The 19,749-nt window shown below is 42.7% G+C and overlaps 1 protein-coding gene across 1 annotated transcript in view; it reads left to right on the top strand.

The window, feature by feature from the left end:
* GALNT8 (polypeptide N-acetylgalactosaminyltransferase 8) overlaps positions 1-19,749 on the top strand; it is a 58,225-nt gene that overhangs the window by 32,456 nt on the left and 6,020 nt on the right. Inside the window, exons 7-10 of the mRNA XM_017883317.1 lie at positions 12,425-12,610; positions 15,122-15,259; positions 15,815-15,910; positions 17,231-17,398. Coding sequence (XP_017738806.1) covers positions 12,425-12,610; positions 15,122-15,259; positions 15,815-15,910; positions 17,231-17,398 — 588 coding nt within the window. The remainder of the gene's footprint in view (positions 1-12,424; positions 12,611-15,121; positions 15,260-15,814; positions 15,911-17,230; positions 17,399-19,749) is intronic.

The raw sequence follows: 19,749 nt of genomic DNA on the forward strand, positions 1-19,749 counted from the left end.
ACTTTTATTTGTGGCAATTGTAAATGGAATTACTTTTAAACATTTCTTTTCAGATTGTTCACTATTGGCATACAGAAATGCTACTGATTTTTAGATGTTGATTTTCCATCCTGCAACTTTACTGAATTTATCAATTCTAATAGTTTTTTGGTGGAGTCTTTAGGTTTTTCCAATAAAAGGTTGTGTCATCTGCAAACAAGGATAACATGAACTTCATCCATTCCAATTTGGATGCCTTTATTTATTTCTCTTGTCTAATTGCTCTAGCTAGGACTTCCAGTAGTACATTGAATAACAGTGGTGAAAATGGGCATCTTTGTCATGTTCCAGATCTTAGAGGAAAGGCTTTCAGTTTTTCCCTGTTCAGTATGATATTAGCTGTGGGTTGTATACGGCTTTTATTATGTTAAGGTGTGTTTCTTCTATACATAGTTTTTTGAGGAGTTTTAAATCATGAATAGTTGTTGAATTTTATCAAATGCTTTTTCAGCATCAATTGAAATGGTCACATGGTTTTTGTCCTTCATTCTGTTGATATGATGTTTCACATTGATTGATCTGCATGTATTGAACAATACTTGCATCCCTGGGATAAATCCCACTTGTTCATGATGAATGACCTTTCTAATGTATTGTCACATTCAGTTTGCTAATATTTTATTGAGGATTTTGTGCCAATGTTCATCAGAGATATTGGCCTGCAGTTTTCTTTTCTTTTCTTTTCTTTTTCTTTTTTTCTTTTTTTTTTTTTGATGTGTCTTTGTCTGGTTTTGGTATCAGGGTAATACTGGCCTCATAGAATGAGTTTGGAAATGTTCCCTCCTCTATTTTTTGGAAAAAATTAAGTAGGATTGGTATTAGTTTTTCTTTAAATGTTCAGTAGAAATCAACAGTGAAACCACTGAGTCCCAGGTTTTCCTTTACTGGGAAACTTTATTACAGCCTTGATCTCACTACTTGTTATTGGTCTGTTCAGGTTTGGGATGTTTTTCCTGGTTCAATCTTGAACCAGGTTCATTGTGTCTAGGAATTTGTCCATTTCTTCTAGATTTTCCAACTTGTTGGAATGCAGTAGCTTATAGTAGCCAGTAATGTTCCTTTGAATTTATGTAGTATCAGTTGTAATGTCTTTTTCACCTCTGATTATATTTATTTAGATATTCTCTCTTTTTTTCTTCATCTGGATAAAGGTTTGTCAATTTTGTTGAACTTTTCAAAAAACCAACTTTTTGTTTCATTGATTTTTGTTGTTGTTCCTTTTTTTTTTTTTTTTTTTTTTTTTTTTTTATCACCCAGGCTGGACTGCAGTGGCACAGTCTCGGCTCACTGCAAGCTCCGCCTCCTGGGTTCACGCCATTCTCCTGCCTCAGCCTCCCAAGTAGCTGAGACTACAGGCTCCCGCCACCACGCCCAGCTAATTTTTTTGTATTTTTAGTAGAGACGGGGTTTCACCGTGTTAGCCAGGATGGTCTAGTTCTCCTGACCTCATGATCCTCCCGCCTCAGCCTCCCAAAGTGCTGGGATTACAGGCATGAGTCACCATGCCTGGACTGTTTCAATGACTTTTTTGTATTTTTTATTTCAATTTCATTTATTTCTACTCTGATCTTTATTTTTCTTTTTTATTTTTTAAATTTCATTTTAAGCTCAAGGGTACTAGTGCAGGTTTGTTATGTCAGTAGACTTGTGTCATGGGGGTTTATTGTACAGATTATTTCATCACCTAGGGATTAAGCTTAGTCTCCATTAGTTTTTTCCTGATCTTCTCCCTCCTTCCACCCTCCACCCTCCAAAAGGCCTCAGCGTGAGTTGTTCCCCTCTTTGTGTCCATGTGTTCTCATCATTTAGCTTCCCCTTAAAGGTAAGAGCATGTGGTATTTGGTTTTCTGTTCCTGTGTCAGTTTGCTAAGGATAATGGCCTCTAGCTCCATCCATGTCCTTGCAAAGGACATGATTTCATTTTTTATGGCTGCATAGTATTCGTTGGTGTATATGTACCACATTTTCTTTATCCAGTCTATCATTGTTGGACATTTAGGTTGATTTCAGGTCTTTGCTATTGTGAATAGTTCTACAATGAACATACATATGTGTGTGTCTTTATAATAGAATGATTTATAATCCTTTGGGTATATACCCAGTAAAGGGGTTGCTGGGTTGAATGGTATATCTGTCTTTAGATCTTTGAGAAATCACCACAGTGCCTTCTACAATGGCTGAACTAATTTACACACCCATCAACAGTGGACAAGCATTCCTTTTTCTTCACAACCTTGTGAGCATCTGTTATTTTTTTTCTTTTTAATAATAGCTACCTGATTTCAAACTATACTATGGGGCTACGACAACCAAAACATCATGGTGCTAGTACAAAAACAGACACATAGACCAATGCAACAGAATAGAGAACCCAGAAAAAAGACTGCACACCTATAACTATCTGATCTTCAACAAACGTGACAAAAATAAGAAATGGGGAAAGGATTCCCTGTTCAATAAATGGTGCTGGGATAACTGGCTAGCCATATTCAGAAGATTGAAACTGGACCTCTTCCTTGTACCATATACAAAAATTAACTCAAGATGGACTAAAAACTTACATGTAAAACCCAAAACTATAAAACCCTGGAAGACAACCTAGGCAATACCATTCAGGACATAGGGATGGGCAAAGATTTCATGACAAAGATGCCAAAAGCAATAGCAACAAAGGGAAAAATTGACAAATGGGATCTATTAGTTATTTTCTATTACAATTTTGGGTTTGGTTTCCTCTTGCTTTTCTAGTTCTTTAAGATTCATCATTAGATTGTTTGAAGTTTTTACTCTTTTCGATGTAGGCACTTAGAGCTGTAAACATCCCTCTTAGTACTTTTTTTGCTGTAGTCCATAGGTTTTGGTGTGTTGTGTCTCCATTATCATTTGTTTCAATGAATTTTCCAGTTTCCTTCTTAATGTCTTCATTGACTCACTGGTCATTCAGGGGCATATTGTTTAATTTCCATTTGTCTGTATAGTTTCCCAAATTTCTCTTGTTATTGATTTCTAGTTTTATTCCACTGTGGTCAGAGACAATGCTTGCTATTATTTTTATTTTTCGAATGTTTTAAGACTTGTTTTGTGACCTAACATATGGTCTGTCCTTGAGAATGATCCATGTGCTGAGGATAAGAATGTGTATTCTGCAGCCACTGGATGAAATGTCTGTAAGTATCTATTAGAGATGCTTTGTCTATAGTACAGATTAAGTCTGATGTTTCTTTGTTGATTTTCTGTCTGGAAGATCTGTCCAGTGCTGAAAATAGGATGTTGAAGTCTTCAGCTATTATTGTATTGGGGCCTATCTCTCTATTTAGCTCCAATAATATTCGCTTTATATATCTGGATGCTCCAGTATTGGGTGCATATATATTTAAAATTGTTATAGCCGCTTGCTAAATTGACCCCTTTATTATTATATAGTGATCTTCCTTGTTTCTTCTTATAGTTTTTGTCTTGAAATCTATTTTGTCTGATATAAATATAGCTACTCCTGCTTTTCTTTGGTTTTCATTGGTGTGGAATATCTTTTTCCATCCCTTTATTTTCAGTTTATGTGTATTTTTATAGGCGAAGTATGTTTCTTATAGGCAACAGATCAGCGGGTCTTGTTTTTTCATTCATTCAGCCACTGTATGTCTTGACTGGAGAGTTAAGTCCATTTACATTCAATGTTATTATTGATAAGAAAGGACTTCTGCTATTTTGTCGTCTGTTTTCTGGTTGCTTTGCGGTCTCTTCTTTCTTGTTTCTTTTTTTCCTGTCTTCCTCTAGTGAAGGTGATTTTCTCTGTTGATATGATTTAGTTTCTTGCTTTTTATTTTTTTGCGTATCTGTTGTATGTTTTTTGGTTTGGGGTTCTCATTAGGCTTGCAATACTATCTTATCACCCATTATTTTAAGATGATGACAGCTTAACACTATTTCTATAAACAGACAACTAAACAAGTGGAAAAAAAAACTAATAAAAACTCTACAGCTTGACTTCGTCCCCCTGCTTTTAACTTTTTGTCATTTCCATTTATATATCTTACTGTACTATGTCTTGAAAAGGTTTTGTAGTTATTATTGTTGATTGATTCATTATTTAGACTTTCTATTTAGGATAAGCGTAGTTTATACACCACAGTTACAGTGTTATAATATTCCGTGTTTCTCTGTGTACTAACTATTACTAGTGAATTTTATACCTGTAGGTGATTACTTATGGCTCATTAACGTCCTTTTCTTTCTGATTGAAGTACTCCCTTTAGCATTTCTTGTAGGATAGGTCTGGTGTTGAAGTCCTTCAGCTTTTGTTTGTATGGGAAAGTCTTTATTTCTCCTTCATGTCTGAAGGATATTTTCACTGTATATGTTGTTCTAGGGTAAAAGCTTTTTCCTTCAACACTTTACAAATGTCATGTCACTCTCTCCTGGCCTGTAAGGTTTCCACGGAAAAGTCTGCTGTCAGAAAGTATAGGAGCTGCATTGTATGTTGTTTTTAGAATCCTTTCTTTATCCTTGATCTTTGAGAGTTTGATTATTAAATGCCTTGAGGTAGTTTTCTTTGGGTTAAATCTGCTTAGCATTCTGTAACCTTCTTGTACTTGGACACTGATACCTTTCTTTAGATTTGGGAAGTTCTGTATTGTTGTCCCTTTGAATAAACTTTCTACCCCTTTCTCTTTCTCTACCTCCTCTTTAAGGCCTGTAACTCTTAGATTTGTCTTTTTGAGGCTATTTTCTAGATCCTGTAGGCATGCTTCATTGTTTTGTATTCTTTTTTTCTTTTGTCCTCTGACTATGTATTTTACAAATAGCCTGTCCTCAAGCTTACTGAATCTCCCTTCTGTTTAACCAATTCTGCTATTAAAAGACATTGACGCATTCTTGAGTATGCCAATTGCATTTATCAGCTCCAGAATTTCTCCTTGATCCTTTTCTATTATTTCCATCTCATTGTTAAATTTATCTGATAGAATTCTGAATTCCTTCTCTGTATCATCTTGAACTTCTTTGAGTTTCCTCAAAACAGCTTTTTTGAATTTTCTGTCTGAATGGTCCCATGCCTCTCTCTAGGATTGGTCCCTTAGTTCATTTGGTGAGATCATGTTTTCCTGAATTATCCTGATACTTGTAGATGTTCTTCTGTGTCTGGGCATTGAAGAGTTAGGCTACTTGTTGTAAGTAAAGACTACTTATTGTAGCCTTTACTCTCTAGGCTTGTTTGTACCCATCTTTCTTGGAAAGACTTTCCAGATATGCAAAAAGACGTGGGTGTCATGATCTAAGCTGTACCTACTTTAGGGGGCACCCCAAGCCCAGTAATGCTGTGGTTCTTCCAGACTCATGGAAGTGCCACCTTGATGGTCTTGGACAAGATCTGGAAGAATTCTCTGCATTACCAGGCAGAGACCCTTATTCTCTTCCTTTACTTTCTCCCAAACAAATGGAGTCTCTCTCTCTCTCTCTCTGTTCTGAGCTACCTAGAGCTGGGGGTGCAGTGACACAAGCACCTCCGTGACCACCTCCACTGTGACTGCTCTGGGTCAGACCTGAAGCTAGCACAGAACTGGGTCTCACCCAAGGCCTGCTGTGGCCACTCACTGCATACTTCCTATGTTCCCTTGAGACCCTGGTGCTCTACAATCAGTAGGTGGCAAAGCCAGGACACAGGACACAGGCCTGTGTCCTTCCTTTCAGGGCCGTGTATTCCTCCAGGTCCCAAGTGGGTCCAGAGGTGATGTCTGGCAGTCAGACACTAAAGTAAAATACCTTAAAACTCTACCTCATGTTTTATTATATTGTGGCTGAGCTGGCACTCAAACCACAAGACACACTCCTTCCTACTCTTCCCTCTTCTTTCCAAAGTTAGAGGCCAGTGCCACCACAGGCCCACAGGGAGTACTGCCAGATTACCACTCATGTTCCCTTAGGGCCCAAGGACTCTCAAGTTAGTTTATGATGAATGCTGCCTGGCTTAGGACTCACCCATCAGGGAAGTGGGCTCTCTTCTGGCCCAGAGCAGGTTCAGAAATGCCATGTAAGAGTCAAGTCCTGGAATCAGGGACCCCCAAGAGACTGCTTGGTGCTCTACCCACCTGTGGCCAAGCTGGTACCTAAAGCCAGCAAGTCTCAGAGACTCACCCAAGGCCCTCAATGTAGTATTGGGTATTTGCTGCTGCTTGTTCAGTGTCCCAGGGCTTTTCACCTAGCAGGTGATAAATGCTGCCAGGACTGGGTCCTTCCCTTCAAGGCAGCGAGCTCCCTTCTAGCCAAGGGTGTGTTTAGAAATGTCATCTGGTAGCTAGGGCCTGGACCGGGGACCATACAACTCTGACTGATTTCCTAGCCTGCTGTAGCTGAGCTGGTATCCAAGATGCAGTCAAAGTCCTCCTCGCTTCTCCCTCCTCTCCTCAAATGGAAGGAAGGGGTCTCTTCTGGAGCTGCGAGTTGTGCATCCTGGGGTTAGGCGACAGGTAATGCCAGTACTCCCTTAGTGGCCCCAACTGGTGTTTCAGTAGGTTGTGTGACCTGCCTCCCCACCCCCAATTCACTCTCTGGGCCCAGTTCAGCACTAGGATTCACCTAATAGTTGCCTAGACTGCCTTTCAGGCTTACTTAGAGACTCAGAGCACTTTAGCCTGGTGGCAAGGTTTGTGGGAATTCAACGTCCTACTTCTGGGATCAGTGATTTCCCTCTGGCTGGGGCTGGTTTAAAGGCTCCCTCTTTGGGTGGGCAGCAGCTGAGTTTGGTTCAGTTTTCCTTTCTGCTCTAACAGGACAGCACTGAGTTCAATGCCTCACAATTGCTGTGCTCTTCCTTCTCCAACACACAGAAGTGCTGTCTACACCACGCTGAAGCTAGTGGGAATGAGGGAGGGGTAGCATCAGTGATTCACCACTGTCCTTTCTACCTCTTCAGTGCCTCTTTCAGCAATATCAAGTTAAAATATGAGTACTGTGAGTGTTCACCTGATTTTTGGTTCTTATGAAGGTGCTTTGCTTATGTAGATAGTTGTTAAATTCGTTTCCTTGTGTTCACCTGATTTTTGGTTCTTATGAAGGTGCTTTGCTTATGTAGATAGTTGTTAAATTCGTTTCCTTGTCAGGGGGATGATTGGTGGAGCCTTCTATTCCACCATCTTGCTCCACCACCTCTCCCAACCTGAATTTTTGTGCTCTATAAGGGAATTCAGGATGCAAACCACGAAAAATAGAGAAATTACAAGTGTAGATTCAAAATATGTCAGTGTGTTGGTTAACTCTTGCCAAAAAATGTCATGCAATAAATCAACCCAAACTCAGTGCCTTAAAGCAACAATAATCAATTCTCACAGATTTGCAGATCCAGCTGGCTCAGATGGAATGGCTGTGATCCACACATGTTCACTCTGGGGCTCAGGCAAATGTGGGATAGCAGCTACCTAGGACAGAAAGCTCTTCTTGTGGTGTACAAGAGGGCCAATGGGACCGTGTGAAGTCTTGTAAGGCCTAGGTTTAGAAGTAGCAAGCTATTTCAGAGTGTAATTCACATGACCAACCCTAAAATGGTGTGAAGAATTAGGGCCAATAAATTTTCATGCATCAGGATCAATTTAGAAGAGGTTTTGTGGATAAAATATCATTTCCACAGTATCTCTTTTACCTTTTTGGCATAATCTTCAGGGCCTCATTAGAAGCGGCTGGCCTGTGGGTTTGTGTTTGTTCTTGGTAGTTCATCTTTCATCTTTCAGGCTAAGGCTGAACTCTTAAAAGAGGCAATGGAAAGTAGTGGAAATTACACAGGTATTGGAGACAGACTTCAGTCAAAATCCTGCTTTGCCACTCAAGAGTTTGTGTGCAACATCCAAGCCCTCTAAACCTTACCTCTTGCATCAGGCACCTAGTATGGTGAGTGATACACGGTTTACACTCAATAAATGTTTAATGGTAAAAGTGACAATAATAAGAATGTCAGGGTGGCATTGTAACAAACACTGACCCTGAGTTCTAATGCTGTCTCTACTAACTCACTGTGGACTAAGCTTCTGTAAGATGACCTTTTTTCCCCCTCCAACCCCTGAAATTCTGTGCTTGTGACAAGGTGATCTCTGGTCCATTGTGGTGTCTGGAGGAACAAAGTAATTTCCCATCTAGAGTTTATTTCATTCCACTCTCTTTAATTTCTTTCTAACTGAAACTGATGACCCCATAGCCATGTACTGTACCCAGTAAGGACCCACTCAGGACTCCACATTTAATGTTAACAAATGAACTTTTGAATCTTGTCTGGGTTATACCTTAAGCCATAATCATTCTTTGGCAGAGAAAACTAACTTTTTTTGGATGGTGGTTGATATGGTTAGGCTTTGTGTCCCCACTCAAATCTCATCTTAAATTATAATCCACACAATCCCCACATGTCAAAGGAGAGACCAGGCGGAGGTAAGTGGATCATGATGGGGGGTTTCCATCAGGTGGTTCTCCTGATGGTGAGTGAGTTTTCACAAGATCTGATGGTTTTATAAGTGTTTGGTAGTTCCTCCTGTGTTCATTCTCCTTCCTGCCGCCTTGTGAAGAAGGTGCCTTCCTTCCTCTTTGCCTTCTTCCATGATTGTAATTTTCCTGAGACCTCTCTAGCCATGATGAATTGTGAGTCAATGAAACCTCTTTCCTATATAAATTACCCAGTCTCAGGCAGTTCTCTATGGCAGTGTGAAAACAGACAAATACAGTGGTCTGATCAATTTTCCCATTTGTGAAACGGAGAGAAGCATTTTGTTTAATGTACCTCATAAGAATGATGGTACAGTCACAATGTAATAATGAATTTGATATAATTTTATAAAGATATTAATTAGAATGCTCACTCAGCTTCTCTGACAAAAGCTAAAATAACAGAAGCTTCAACATGATAGAAATTAATTACTCTTTCCTATGACAATTTGAACATAAGCAGTTCAGGATTGATATGGCAGCTCTAGGGTGATAGGGACCAAGACTTTTATTTTGTGGTCCTGCTACACTCAACACAGTATTTGTATTCTAGCCAGTAGGGAGAGAAAAGGGGGAAAGAGAGAGAGCAAGCTCTTTCTTTTTAAGAGCACTACCTGAAAGTTGTGTATATTGTTTCTTTTCACATTCTATTGGTCGTTGCCTAGTCACATGGCCACACCTGTGTGCAAAGGAGTCTGGGAAATATAGACTTTAGTTAGTGGGTTATATGCCCAGGTGTTTCTTCTATAACTGGAGATGTAGAGCAGAATAGACTTGGGGAGTACAAGTAGTCTCTAACACAAAAAATATAAATGCAAAAATACTTTATGTATTGTACTTAGCAAAGTCTTGAGGATGACCCTAGTTCCATTGTGGCTGGGTTTTCCTACCTACAAGAGCTTTAGGTGAATTCCCCAATTCTTCAACTTAGGACCCAAAGCCCTCATTATTTCTGAGTTCCTTATGCTTTGTTCTCTCCTTCTGCACCTAGGCTGAGTCTCTCTGTTTTCATTCTCCCAAACATACATAAAACACTGCCATTTCAGTTTCTACAATACATTCTATTTATTTTAATATTTTGTGATTTTTAAAATGGACTTTGCTTAAAATATAGGGTCATCCTTTTCCTTTTCTTTGGATCAGGCAGTTCTGCCCATATCCAGCTTCTTGGTTTGTGTGTGACTATTTGCCTTTTAAAACTTCTAAGCACTTATTAGGATCTTTCTCCAGTAGCAGATCTTGACTATCAGAGCTGCAGAGAGTGCTTCATTCTGACATCTGGTGGCCATGGCCTGGATGGAGATGATGGGTAGGAAAGGTGAAGAAGGGAGATACGCATAGGAAAGAAAAAACAGCATTTGTTGAGCACCTTGTTTATTTCACGCGCTGTGCCAGAACTGGATGTGTAACTTCCTGGATTCACAATGCAGCTCTGTCATTTACTAGCTGGCAAACATGGGCAGGTTACTTAAAGGGAGATACCTGTATGCTGAGGATTAAATTTATGGAAAGTATTAGGACAGTATATGGCACAAAGTAATATATTATTATCATCAGAAGCTTAATGTCTGTGTGTGTGTGTGTGTATGTGTGTGTGTGTGTGTGAGAGAGAGAGAGAGAGAAAGAGGGAGAGAGAGAGAGAGAGAGATGATGGAAGGAGTTTGGCAAGTGGGAATAAATTTTGAGAGCAGAGTTTGAAGACTTTTGGGCAAAGCTAATTACAGGCATTACTTCATAAATGGCAATCTTTTTTTTTTTTTCTTTTGAAACAGAGTCTTGCTCTATTGCCCAGGCTGGAGTGCAGTGGCGCAATCTAGGTTCATTGCGAGCTCCACCTCCCAGGTTCAAGTGATTCTCCTACCTCAGCCTCCTGAGTAGCTGGGATTACAGGTGTGCACCAACACACCCGGCTACTTTTTGTATTTTTAGTAGAGACAGGGTTTCACCATGTTGGCCAGGCTGGTCTCAAATTCCTGACCTCAAGTGATCTGCCTGCCCCGGCCTCCCAAATTGCTGGGATTACAGGCATGAACCACCACACCTGGCCTCAACAATCTTGACTTTTAACTTGAATTTAAGATTTCTTATGACAAAGTTAATTTTTCTCCCTGAATTCATGTGAGGTGAAGACCTCCATCAGCTAGGAAAATTGGAGTAAGGTTATATTTGGATTTTGAATGTTTGGCTAGAGAGAATAATAATATTTGAGTGCAAGCTGGATGTACTTCCACATCATTCTGGGGGCCGATGAGGAAAGCCAAAGAAGGATAATGAAAGAAAATGTGTACTTTAGGTTATCTCAGAGGCTGCCATAACTGATTTCTTGTTATGTCATTTAATCCTGGTGACAACCCAAATAGTGGCCGTGCCCTTTTAGCAGATGAGTAAGTTGAGGGTCAGCTTTTTCCATCATTGCAAAACTGACAGCTGCAAAACACGCTAGCTGCCAGGTGTGCAGTGATGGAACCAGAATTTGAACATAGGTTAGTCTGATTTCAAAGCCTTGCTTTTTTTTTTTTTTTTTTAACCTTCATTGTTCTGGGAAATAGGGTGTAAAGGAAGGGGAATCCAGGGTTTTAAGAAGTGGAGAAAAGGATGAAAACAATTTGAAAGTCACATAATGAGACTGACTACTCAGTTGGACACTCTTTTGGTAAGTTAACTGAACCAGTGGGGCCTGAGCTACACACCGTTATCTCAGGCACTCCCACTGTCATGAGTGTGCTAGGTTGCTAGCCACTGCTATGGGCTAATTACCTCCCAGAAACTGCAGCTCACTTAGGCAGCCGTGAAGAGAAGACACAGGAGACATCACATCAATCCAATATGATTGGATAGTCCCATTAGCTACTGATATGAACATCGTATTTTCTAAGCTCAATATGAGAATGTGTGTTTTGACAAGTATGTTTTACACCCATCAGGATGGTACAAACGAATGTTGGTCATTGGGTCATAATCCATGGTACCTTTTGGTCAAGTTACGCAAATGAGTTATCTATTGCTGTATAACAATGTTATCACAACGTAGTGTTTGAAAGCAAGATGCATTCATTATTTCACAGTTTCTGTGGGTCAGAGGTCCATGCACAGTTCAGCTGGGTCTTCTGTAAGGCTGCCATCAAGGTGTCAGCCCCAGTTGGGTTCTCATCTGGGCTCCACTGGGGAAAGATCTGCTTTCAAGCTCACATTCTTATTGGCAGCATTCAGTTCCTTAAAGTCTTCCAGGCTGAGGAAGCATTCTGTTTCAGCCTGGGTATTGGTTGGAAGCCACTCTTCATGTCTTCCCTTTTCATGTGTTAGCTGATAACATGGCAGCTTCCTTCTTCAAAGCCAACAAGAGCATCTCTTGGCAAAATGGACTCTACAATCTTATGCAGTGTATTCACGATCCATGCAGTCGAGCACATCCTGCCATCTTTGCCGTATTCTGTTGCTTAGAAGCATGTCACTGGCCCACACTCAAGGGGGAGGGGATCAGGCAAGGCTGTAGACACCAGGAGGAGGGATCATGGGGTCACTTTGGCATCTGTCTGCCACATTGCCCTATGTCTAGCATGCAGGCAGAGAAGGGGCATGAGGAACGTAGTGCAGTGAGAGTGGCTCAGGGCATGGCGCCTCTCAGGACATGGACACTTTCCTTGGGGGTAAGGGAGCAGAGGCCCCTCCTTTGGTCCATGTAGGAGGACTTGCTGAAAGAAGTATGATTTCAGGAGTTGTCTGAATGACAGGAGAGAAGCAGTTCGGTAGACTTCTAAGGAAAGATGATTTAGATAAGACGGTTAGGAGGCAATATAAAGGCAGGAGTGGGAGGACTGAGCTTACGTTCTTTAAAAACGGTTCTAAAATGTAGTCTTCTTGTGTCAAAAAGCTATGCAATCCATTGGCTGTGAAGCACAGGTGATTTTTTTGTCTTCTTCTGCAGGTGTGGCAGTGTGGAGGGAAGATTGAGATTTTGCCCTGCTCCCGGATTGCTCACCTAGAGAGACACCACAAGCCCTACGCCTTGGATCTGACCCCTGCCTTGAAGCGCAATGCTCTGCGAGTGGCGGAAATCTGGATGGATGAGCACAAACACATGGTCTACTTGGCCTGGAACATACCTCTCCAGGTGAGTCATGGAACTGAACAGCAGCACGGAAGAATGAAAGAGGAGGAGGTGGCAGTTACGTCATGGGGCGGGATAAAGCAAAAGTGCCCTCACAGCCCTAAATAATTAGGGTAAGGTCCTAATGGTGTGATAATAATGGCTCTTAACATTTATGTAACAGTACAGTACTGCATTCCGGACCCTTCTATATATTAACTGATTAGCCGTCACAACATATGTAGGGGATAGGTTTTCTTTTTATTATTCTAAGTTTTACAGATAAGCTGAAGCCCTGAGAGTTGGAAGAAACTTGTTTAAGGTAATGTGGAGAGTAAGAGTCAAACCAAGGAAATATGGCTTGTGAGTTCCCTGTTCTTCATCTCTCTTTTATAATGGGAGATACAAACATAGCAGGTGTGATGTAGGGTGGCGGGAGAAGGCGCTGTCCTCTTACTGGATGCACAAGCATGAGGATAGCATTCTTTTTTAAGTTTTGCGTGTGTGTGTGTGTGTGTGTGTTTTTGGTAGGGACAGGGTCTTGCTATTTTGCCCAGGCTGGTCTGGAACTCCTGGCCTCCCAAAATGTTGAGTTTGAAAGTGTCAGCCCCTGCACCCAGCCAAGGATGGCCTTCTTAGCTAAGCCCACATCTTATACACTGGCTGCTTAAGGTCATGCTATGCTATCTGGTGTCCCTGAGCTCTGGCTCTGGGCTAGAGCATATGGAGCTGTGTTGGCCCAAAGGGAGGAGTCATCGCATTGACAAACTCATCCCTCCATCACAGTGGGTTCTAATGGAGCCCCCAGAAAGCCAGGGAGTCAGGATGGTGGGTAACTGTGGATGGACCTAGAAGAGAAAGTCTGGAAGGACTCCTAGGGTCAGGAGCCAGGTTAACACTGGGATCACTAGGTCTGGAGATTGTAAAAATGTGCAGAAATGCCTGAGCCTTCTTTATAATTTAAAGATGCCAAAATACTTCCTTTCATAATCCAAGCTGCCAATAACCTCTTACAGTTGGATCACTGTTTGAAGAGAGATGGGTAAGAATTGATTCTGATGTCCCAGTATGCCAAGGTATGATAGGAAAAAAAAGTGCCCTCCAGGACATCCTAGCTTTTATATTTCTACAGAGTCATATTGTGACTGTCTCAAGCTGTACAAAGAGTTGTCTGTAAAACACTGAACCATCAAAGGATGATCTAAATTTTTGCATGGGATGATCTGAAATGAGCCCCAAAGGAAAATTCTGGGAAGAAGGCAGATACACAAGTGGTTCCTGCTTTTTCTCATTTGCCTCTTTAGTATTATTTTACATTGATTCCCCACAAATATCACTTCTAAAAAAGTCTCTTTTAATCTCCAGAAGTCTTCTTGTGTCAATACGCTCTTTTAATCTCCAAAAAGTCTCTTTTAATCTCCAAAAGGCCAGGCCGGGCACGGTGGCTCAAGCCTGTAATCCCAGCACTTTGGGAGGCCAAGATGGGCGGATCACGAGGTCAGGAGATCGAGACCATCCTGGCTAACACTGTGAAACCCCGTCTCTACTAAAAAAAAATACAAAAAAAAAAACAAAAAAAACAAAAAAAACTAGCCGGGCGAGGTGGCGGGCGCCTGTAGTCCCAGCTAGTCGGGAGGCTAAGGCAGGAGAATGGCGTGAACCCGGGAGGCGGAGCTTGCAGTAAGCTGAGATCTGGCCACTGCACTCCAGCCCGGGCAACAGAGTGAGACTCCGTCTCAACAACAACAACAAAAATCTCCAAAAGGCCATGATATGGCCTTTTCTGTCCCTATGGTGAGGAGTATTTTGGGTTATATTGATGTAAATACCATCTCAAATAGGAGCAATCTGCATAAGCTCATGAGGAGAAATAAACCTGAGTGGCCCTACTATGCGGGCCCTGAAGGAGTAGAATTTGAAAAAGCAGAATTTTCTAGGGTTTAAGGTTTTTCCACTTTCTCTGGAAATATAAAATATCAAGGTTACTTCACAGGCTATCAGAAAAATACTCAGTTCCATCATGCGTGGTCCATACCCACTGGTGGAGTGAAGGCGCTGTTAAAATAAAAACTGCAGCCAAATTAAATGTAAAGGAGTCTAACTGAGCAATGAGTGATTCGCAAATGCGGCAACACCCAGAATCACAGCAGATTCAGAGACTCCAGCGCAGCCATGTGGTGGAAGAAGATTTATAGATCAAAAAAAGGGAAGTGGCGTACAGACACTGGAAGTGAGGTACAGAAGCAGCTGGATTGGTTACAGCTCCGTGTTTGCCTTATTGGAACACAGTTTGAACACTCGACAGTGGATGAATGGTTGAAGTATGGCTGCTGGGACTGGCCAAGACCCAGCTGTTGTTACAGGTGCATAGTCCTAAGTTAGAGTTTCAATCTTGTCTGTCTGTTAAGTTGGGTTGCAGTTCGTCCACAAGGACTCACATACAGAAATATGGACTCCTTCTCAGGCCATATTTAGTTCGCTTTAACAGAGCTTTCGTGAGTCAAAGCACAGAAACACTTGGTGTTTTCTTTACAGGACTCTGGAATAGATTTTGGAGACATTTCTTCCAGAGTCGCACTCCGGGAAAAACTGAAATGTAAAACTTTTGACTGGTACCTGAAAAATGTTTATCCGCTCTTGAAGCCAATCCACACCATCGTGGGCTATGGAAGAGTATGTATTATGAAATTGCTGAATTTTAGATGTTTGTGAAAGACAATGCAGCCAGAATCACGTGATTGCCCGTCCTGCCCAAGACGCCCTTCCTACCATGGCTTTTTCCTCAGCAGTTTGCCCCAGCCCTCTCAATTTCCTTTTGTCCCTTGCTCCCCAATCCCCATCTCTTTTCCTTCTTTCTGCTTTTACTCCCCTTGAAAACTAGCTCTTGCCTGGATACCCCCCCACCCCCGCCCAACCCCAGTTTCTCCACCAACTGCAGCCACTGGCCTTGCCCACCTGAACTCTGCAGAGACGCCCCTCCCTGTGTGTGGTGACGGTGTGAGGTGAGGCGTGTTTCCAGGATGTGGGCATCGCGGCAGCGCCTCCCTTCAGCATGGGTCTGTTTCCCAGTGCTTAGGAAAGGCCTGCCGGGATCCCAACCCTCTGCTCCTTGTGGCTGGTGGTTCCTGGTGCCCTCGGTGTGTTGGGGAAAATGTAGGCCCTGGGAGGGATAGGGCCTCATTCTCTGCCTCTTTCTAACAGTGTTGCCGTGTGTTTTGTCCCCTTCAGATGAAAAACCTATTGGATGACAATGTCTGCTTGGATCAGGGGCCCGTTCCAGGCAACACCCCCATCATGCATTACTGCCATGGATTCAGTTCACAGGTATGTTCCACAGTCTTCCTGGCCCTGCCTGGGCAAGTCTGTCATGGCTCAGCCCCTGGTAACCGTTGCTGGGTCTAGACTCAGTGATAGGTGATGGGGAGGCAGGAGCAGAGATCCTGGGTAAGGGTGAAACCCAGACCTGCACTTGTAACTGAGCACGTCTTAGTTTCTTCAGAAAGCCATGGCAACGTAGTTCCATCTCAGTTACAGGGAGGATAGGTAGAAAGCCTATGCTCTGTCATGTTCATTCTCCATGGGTGATATCTGCATTGACAATCACCTCTGGTCCCTTCCTTTTCCCCTCCTCCCACGGCTCCCCCATCTTCTCATGGCTCCTTGAAAGCCTGGGAAAGTGGGCAGGTGAAGTCACCTGTGCTTCTCCTATAGAGAAGGAAACAGAGCTAGAGAGGATAGAGGCTGAGCAGATGCTCCTCCGAGGGATGGATGGAAGAGCCCTGGCACCATGTGGAAGGTGCAGCCAGGGGACTTTTTTTTTGTTTTTTGTTTTTTTGTTTGTTTTGTTTTTGAGACAGAGTCTTGTGCTGTTGCCCAGGCTGGAGTGCAGTGGCACGATCTTGGCTCACTGCAAGCTCCGCCTCCGGGGTTCCCGCCATTCTCCTGCCTCAGCTTCCCAAGTAGCTGGGACTACGGGCGCTGCCACCACGCCCGGCTCATTTTTTGTGTTTGTAGTAGAGACGGGGTTTCACCGTGTTAGCCAGGATGGTCTCGATCTCCTGACCTCGTGATCCGCCCGCCTCTGCCTGCCAAAGTGCTGGGATTGGAGGCGTGAGCAACTGCATCCCGCTGGAACTTTTTTTTTTTAAGAGACAATATTCACATCTGTCCTCTGAAACATTGCATGCTGCCGTTATAGCAGCCTTTTGGGGCATGCACAATAGCTATCGTTTCTACTTAGATGAAAAAATGGAGACACATTAATAACCTACCTCTCCAAGCTCACTGAGCAAGACAGTGTCAAATCAGGAATTTAAAAGGTTTTCTGACAACAAACCCATCGCTGAGGCCTACAGTGACAGATTCTGGAGTTCAGTTTTGTTTTTCCTTCAAAGACAAGCTTCTTCATCCATGTAAGCTCTGATTCTGTTGGAACCCCCCTAGGCCTGGCCTTCTCCCTGGATTCAAGGGGAGACTAAGGAGAAGGAAGCAGAGGCGGCTTCATGTTGTCCAGGAAGGTTCAGTGCTCCCGGTGTGACTAGGTGTCTGGGGGCCCAAGATCAGTCTTCCTGCTCTCCCTCCGGCTAGGGCGTCCTGCTGGGTGACGATGCCTATGGCTAGTCTTCTGCTTTTTCATTTTTTCAGAATGTCTACTATCACCTAACCGGGGAGCTCTATGTGGGACAACTGATTGCAGAGGCCAGTGCTAGAGATCGCTGCCTGACAGACCCCGGCAAGGCGGAGAAGCCCATCTTAGAACGATGCTCTGAGGCAGCCAGGAATGGACTGCATATATATTGGGATTTTAAACCGGTGAGTTACGTGTTGTTGTTTTTTTTTCTTTTGAGACTGAGTCTGGCTCTGTAGCCCAGGCTAGAGTGCAGTGGCACAGTCTCGGCTCACTGCAACCTCTGTCTCCCAGGTCCTGGTTCAAGCAATTCTCCTGCCTCAGCCTCCCGAGTAGCTGGGATTACAGGCATGTGCCATCGTGCCCAGTTAATGTTTGTATTTTTGGTAGAGATAGGGTTTCATCATGTTGGCCAGGCTGGTCTTGAATTCCTGACCTCTTGATCTGCCTGCCTCAGCCTCCCAAAGCACTGGGATTACAGGCGTGAGCCACAGTGCCTGGCGAGTTACATGTTTTTTTAAAGGATAGGTATATGAAAGGTTCAGATTTGATTTGATATTGTTTTAGGGGAATTACTTCTTGTGGCCCCATGTAGGGAAAAGATTGGAAACAGGGAACTGGGTATGAAACACTGAGTCTCTTGACTAAGGCAGGGGTGGTTAAGGAGAGGAAATATTGGAGTCTGTTGTAGCTGAACAGTTGAGAGTTTGGGCGCAAGTCCTAGCTCAGTACAGCAAGTTCCTTACCCTCTCTGAAGCTCAGTTTCCTCATTATAAAATGATGGAGATGATAATATCTTCTGTATGTGACTTTTGGGAGGATTAAATGAGATAGCGTGTGCAAAGCATTTAGCATGGTGCCTGGAGCAGAAGAGTGTTCAATATGCATTAGCCATTGTGATCCATTTATTATTAATGATTATCAGAGGGTGTGGAACACTAGGCTGAAATCTGACGGGGGCTAATGTAGAAGCCCTGCCTTTAACTTCAACATCAAATGACCAAGGACAGGGTGAAGGGAATCTGGCAGAATTCACGTGACGACGACTGGAGGGTCTTGGCTGACAGCAGTCTATGGGGAATTTACAATGGATGGGGTTGCTCCGAAAGCTTCTGCACTCTTGGGCCAATTCGTTAGGAAGGGGCAGGACCTCCTGGAGGGAGCTACTGCTCTGTCTGTGACTGTGTCTCTGAATGCGGTACTATGCTTGGTTCAGGTGCCACACGGACAATCTAGTTCAACAGTTTCTAACTTTTCAAAGTTTATGACCCCTTTGAGAATTCACTGATAGCTGTGGACTCTCTCTCTCCAGGAAAACATACATATGAACCTATGTGCAAGATTTGCTTACAGTTTCAGAGGTTTTTTGCATCCTAGATTAAGCTTCCCTGGGCTAGACAATCTCGATTAGAAGGAGGAGAGTAATGTCTTCTCAGTCTCTGGTGTCTCACTTTATGCTCCAATTCTATGGAACTACGTGTAATTCAATGAAAATCCAGGTTCCCTCTTATCTTAGGCCTTTCTGCAGGTGTTATTCCCCCTCCTCCCACTTCGTCACCAGACCAACTACAAAGTGTTCCCCTGGCCTTACACGTCACCTCCTTGGAAGCCTTCCGTGAGCCCAGAGGAGTCAGTTGAGTGGTTCCTCTTGGTGCTCTCAGGGGCGCGTTTGTAGCCCTCGTCTCACCATCTCTTGCAATTGTCTGCTCACTTGCTTCTTTTCATCATTTGGCTGTGAGCTGGAAGGCAGGGCATGGGGTTTGCTGTTTTTTCTCTAGCATCTGGCACAACCCGTAGAACATGGCAGGCACTTGACAAATGGTTGCAGAGCAAATGGAAGATTGGCAGGCCTGGAGATATGAGCTTGAAAGGCTTGTTAGGCTTACGGATAGAGAAAAGGCGACGCTGTCTTTATGAGGAAGAGGGAGTAGATTTGTTTAATGCCTCAGGAGGGCAGAACTGAGACCAATAGGTAAAGATTAAGGAGGCAGATTTTGACTTAATGTAGGAGCAAGGGGAGGACTTACTAAAGGCCTCACAGCTTCAGGTTTCCCACAGAAGAATAGGCTGGTGAGCATGGTGGTGAGTTCTCCGTCAATGGCAGTCACCAAGCACAACATGTCTGAGCATCTGGCAGGCCTAGGGTGCTAAATATGAGTTTTTGATGTCCTCAGTCCTATCTTTTTTGTTCGTGTGAAGAAAACTACTACAAGTTTACTTGGTTTTAAAAAATTAATAATCACTGTGTTCAAGTTATAAATTAAAACATTTAATGAGATAGTGTGTGTAAAGCATTTAGCATGGTACTTGGTGCAAAGGGGTGTTCAAAGAATCATGGTTTTTCTTTAAGCTTTTCAGTTCAGGTTATAAATCTTATTGTTTTATCCGTAAGGCTAACAAGTTTTGACAATCCCCTTTAAAGAAGATTTTTTTAAATTTAATAATTTAATTAACTTAAATTCCATTAAACATTATGAGCTTGTATTTAATACAAGTTGTATACGTAAATTTTCCTTTCTTGAAGAACTTCAATGAC

The sequence above is a fragment of the Rhinopithecus bieti genome, unplaced genomic scaffold, assembly GCF_001698545.2.
Source record: "Rhinopithecus bieti isolate Rb0 unplaced genomic scaffold, ASM169854v2 scaffold_13342, whole genome shotgun sequence".
Taxonomy (NCBI): domain Eukaryota; kingdom Metazoa; phylum Chordata; class Mammalia; order Primates; family Cercopithecidae; genus Rhinopithecus; species Rhinopithecus bieti.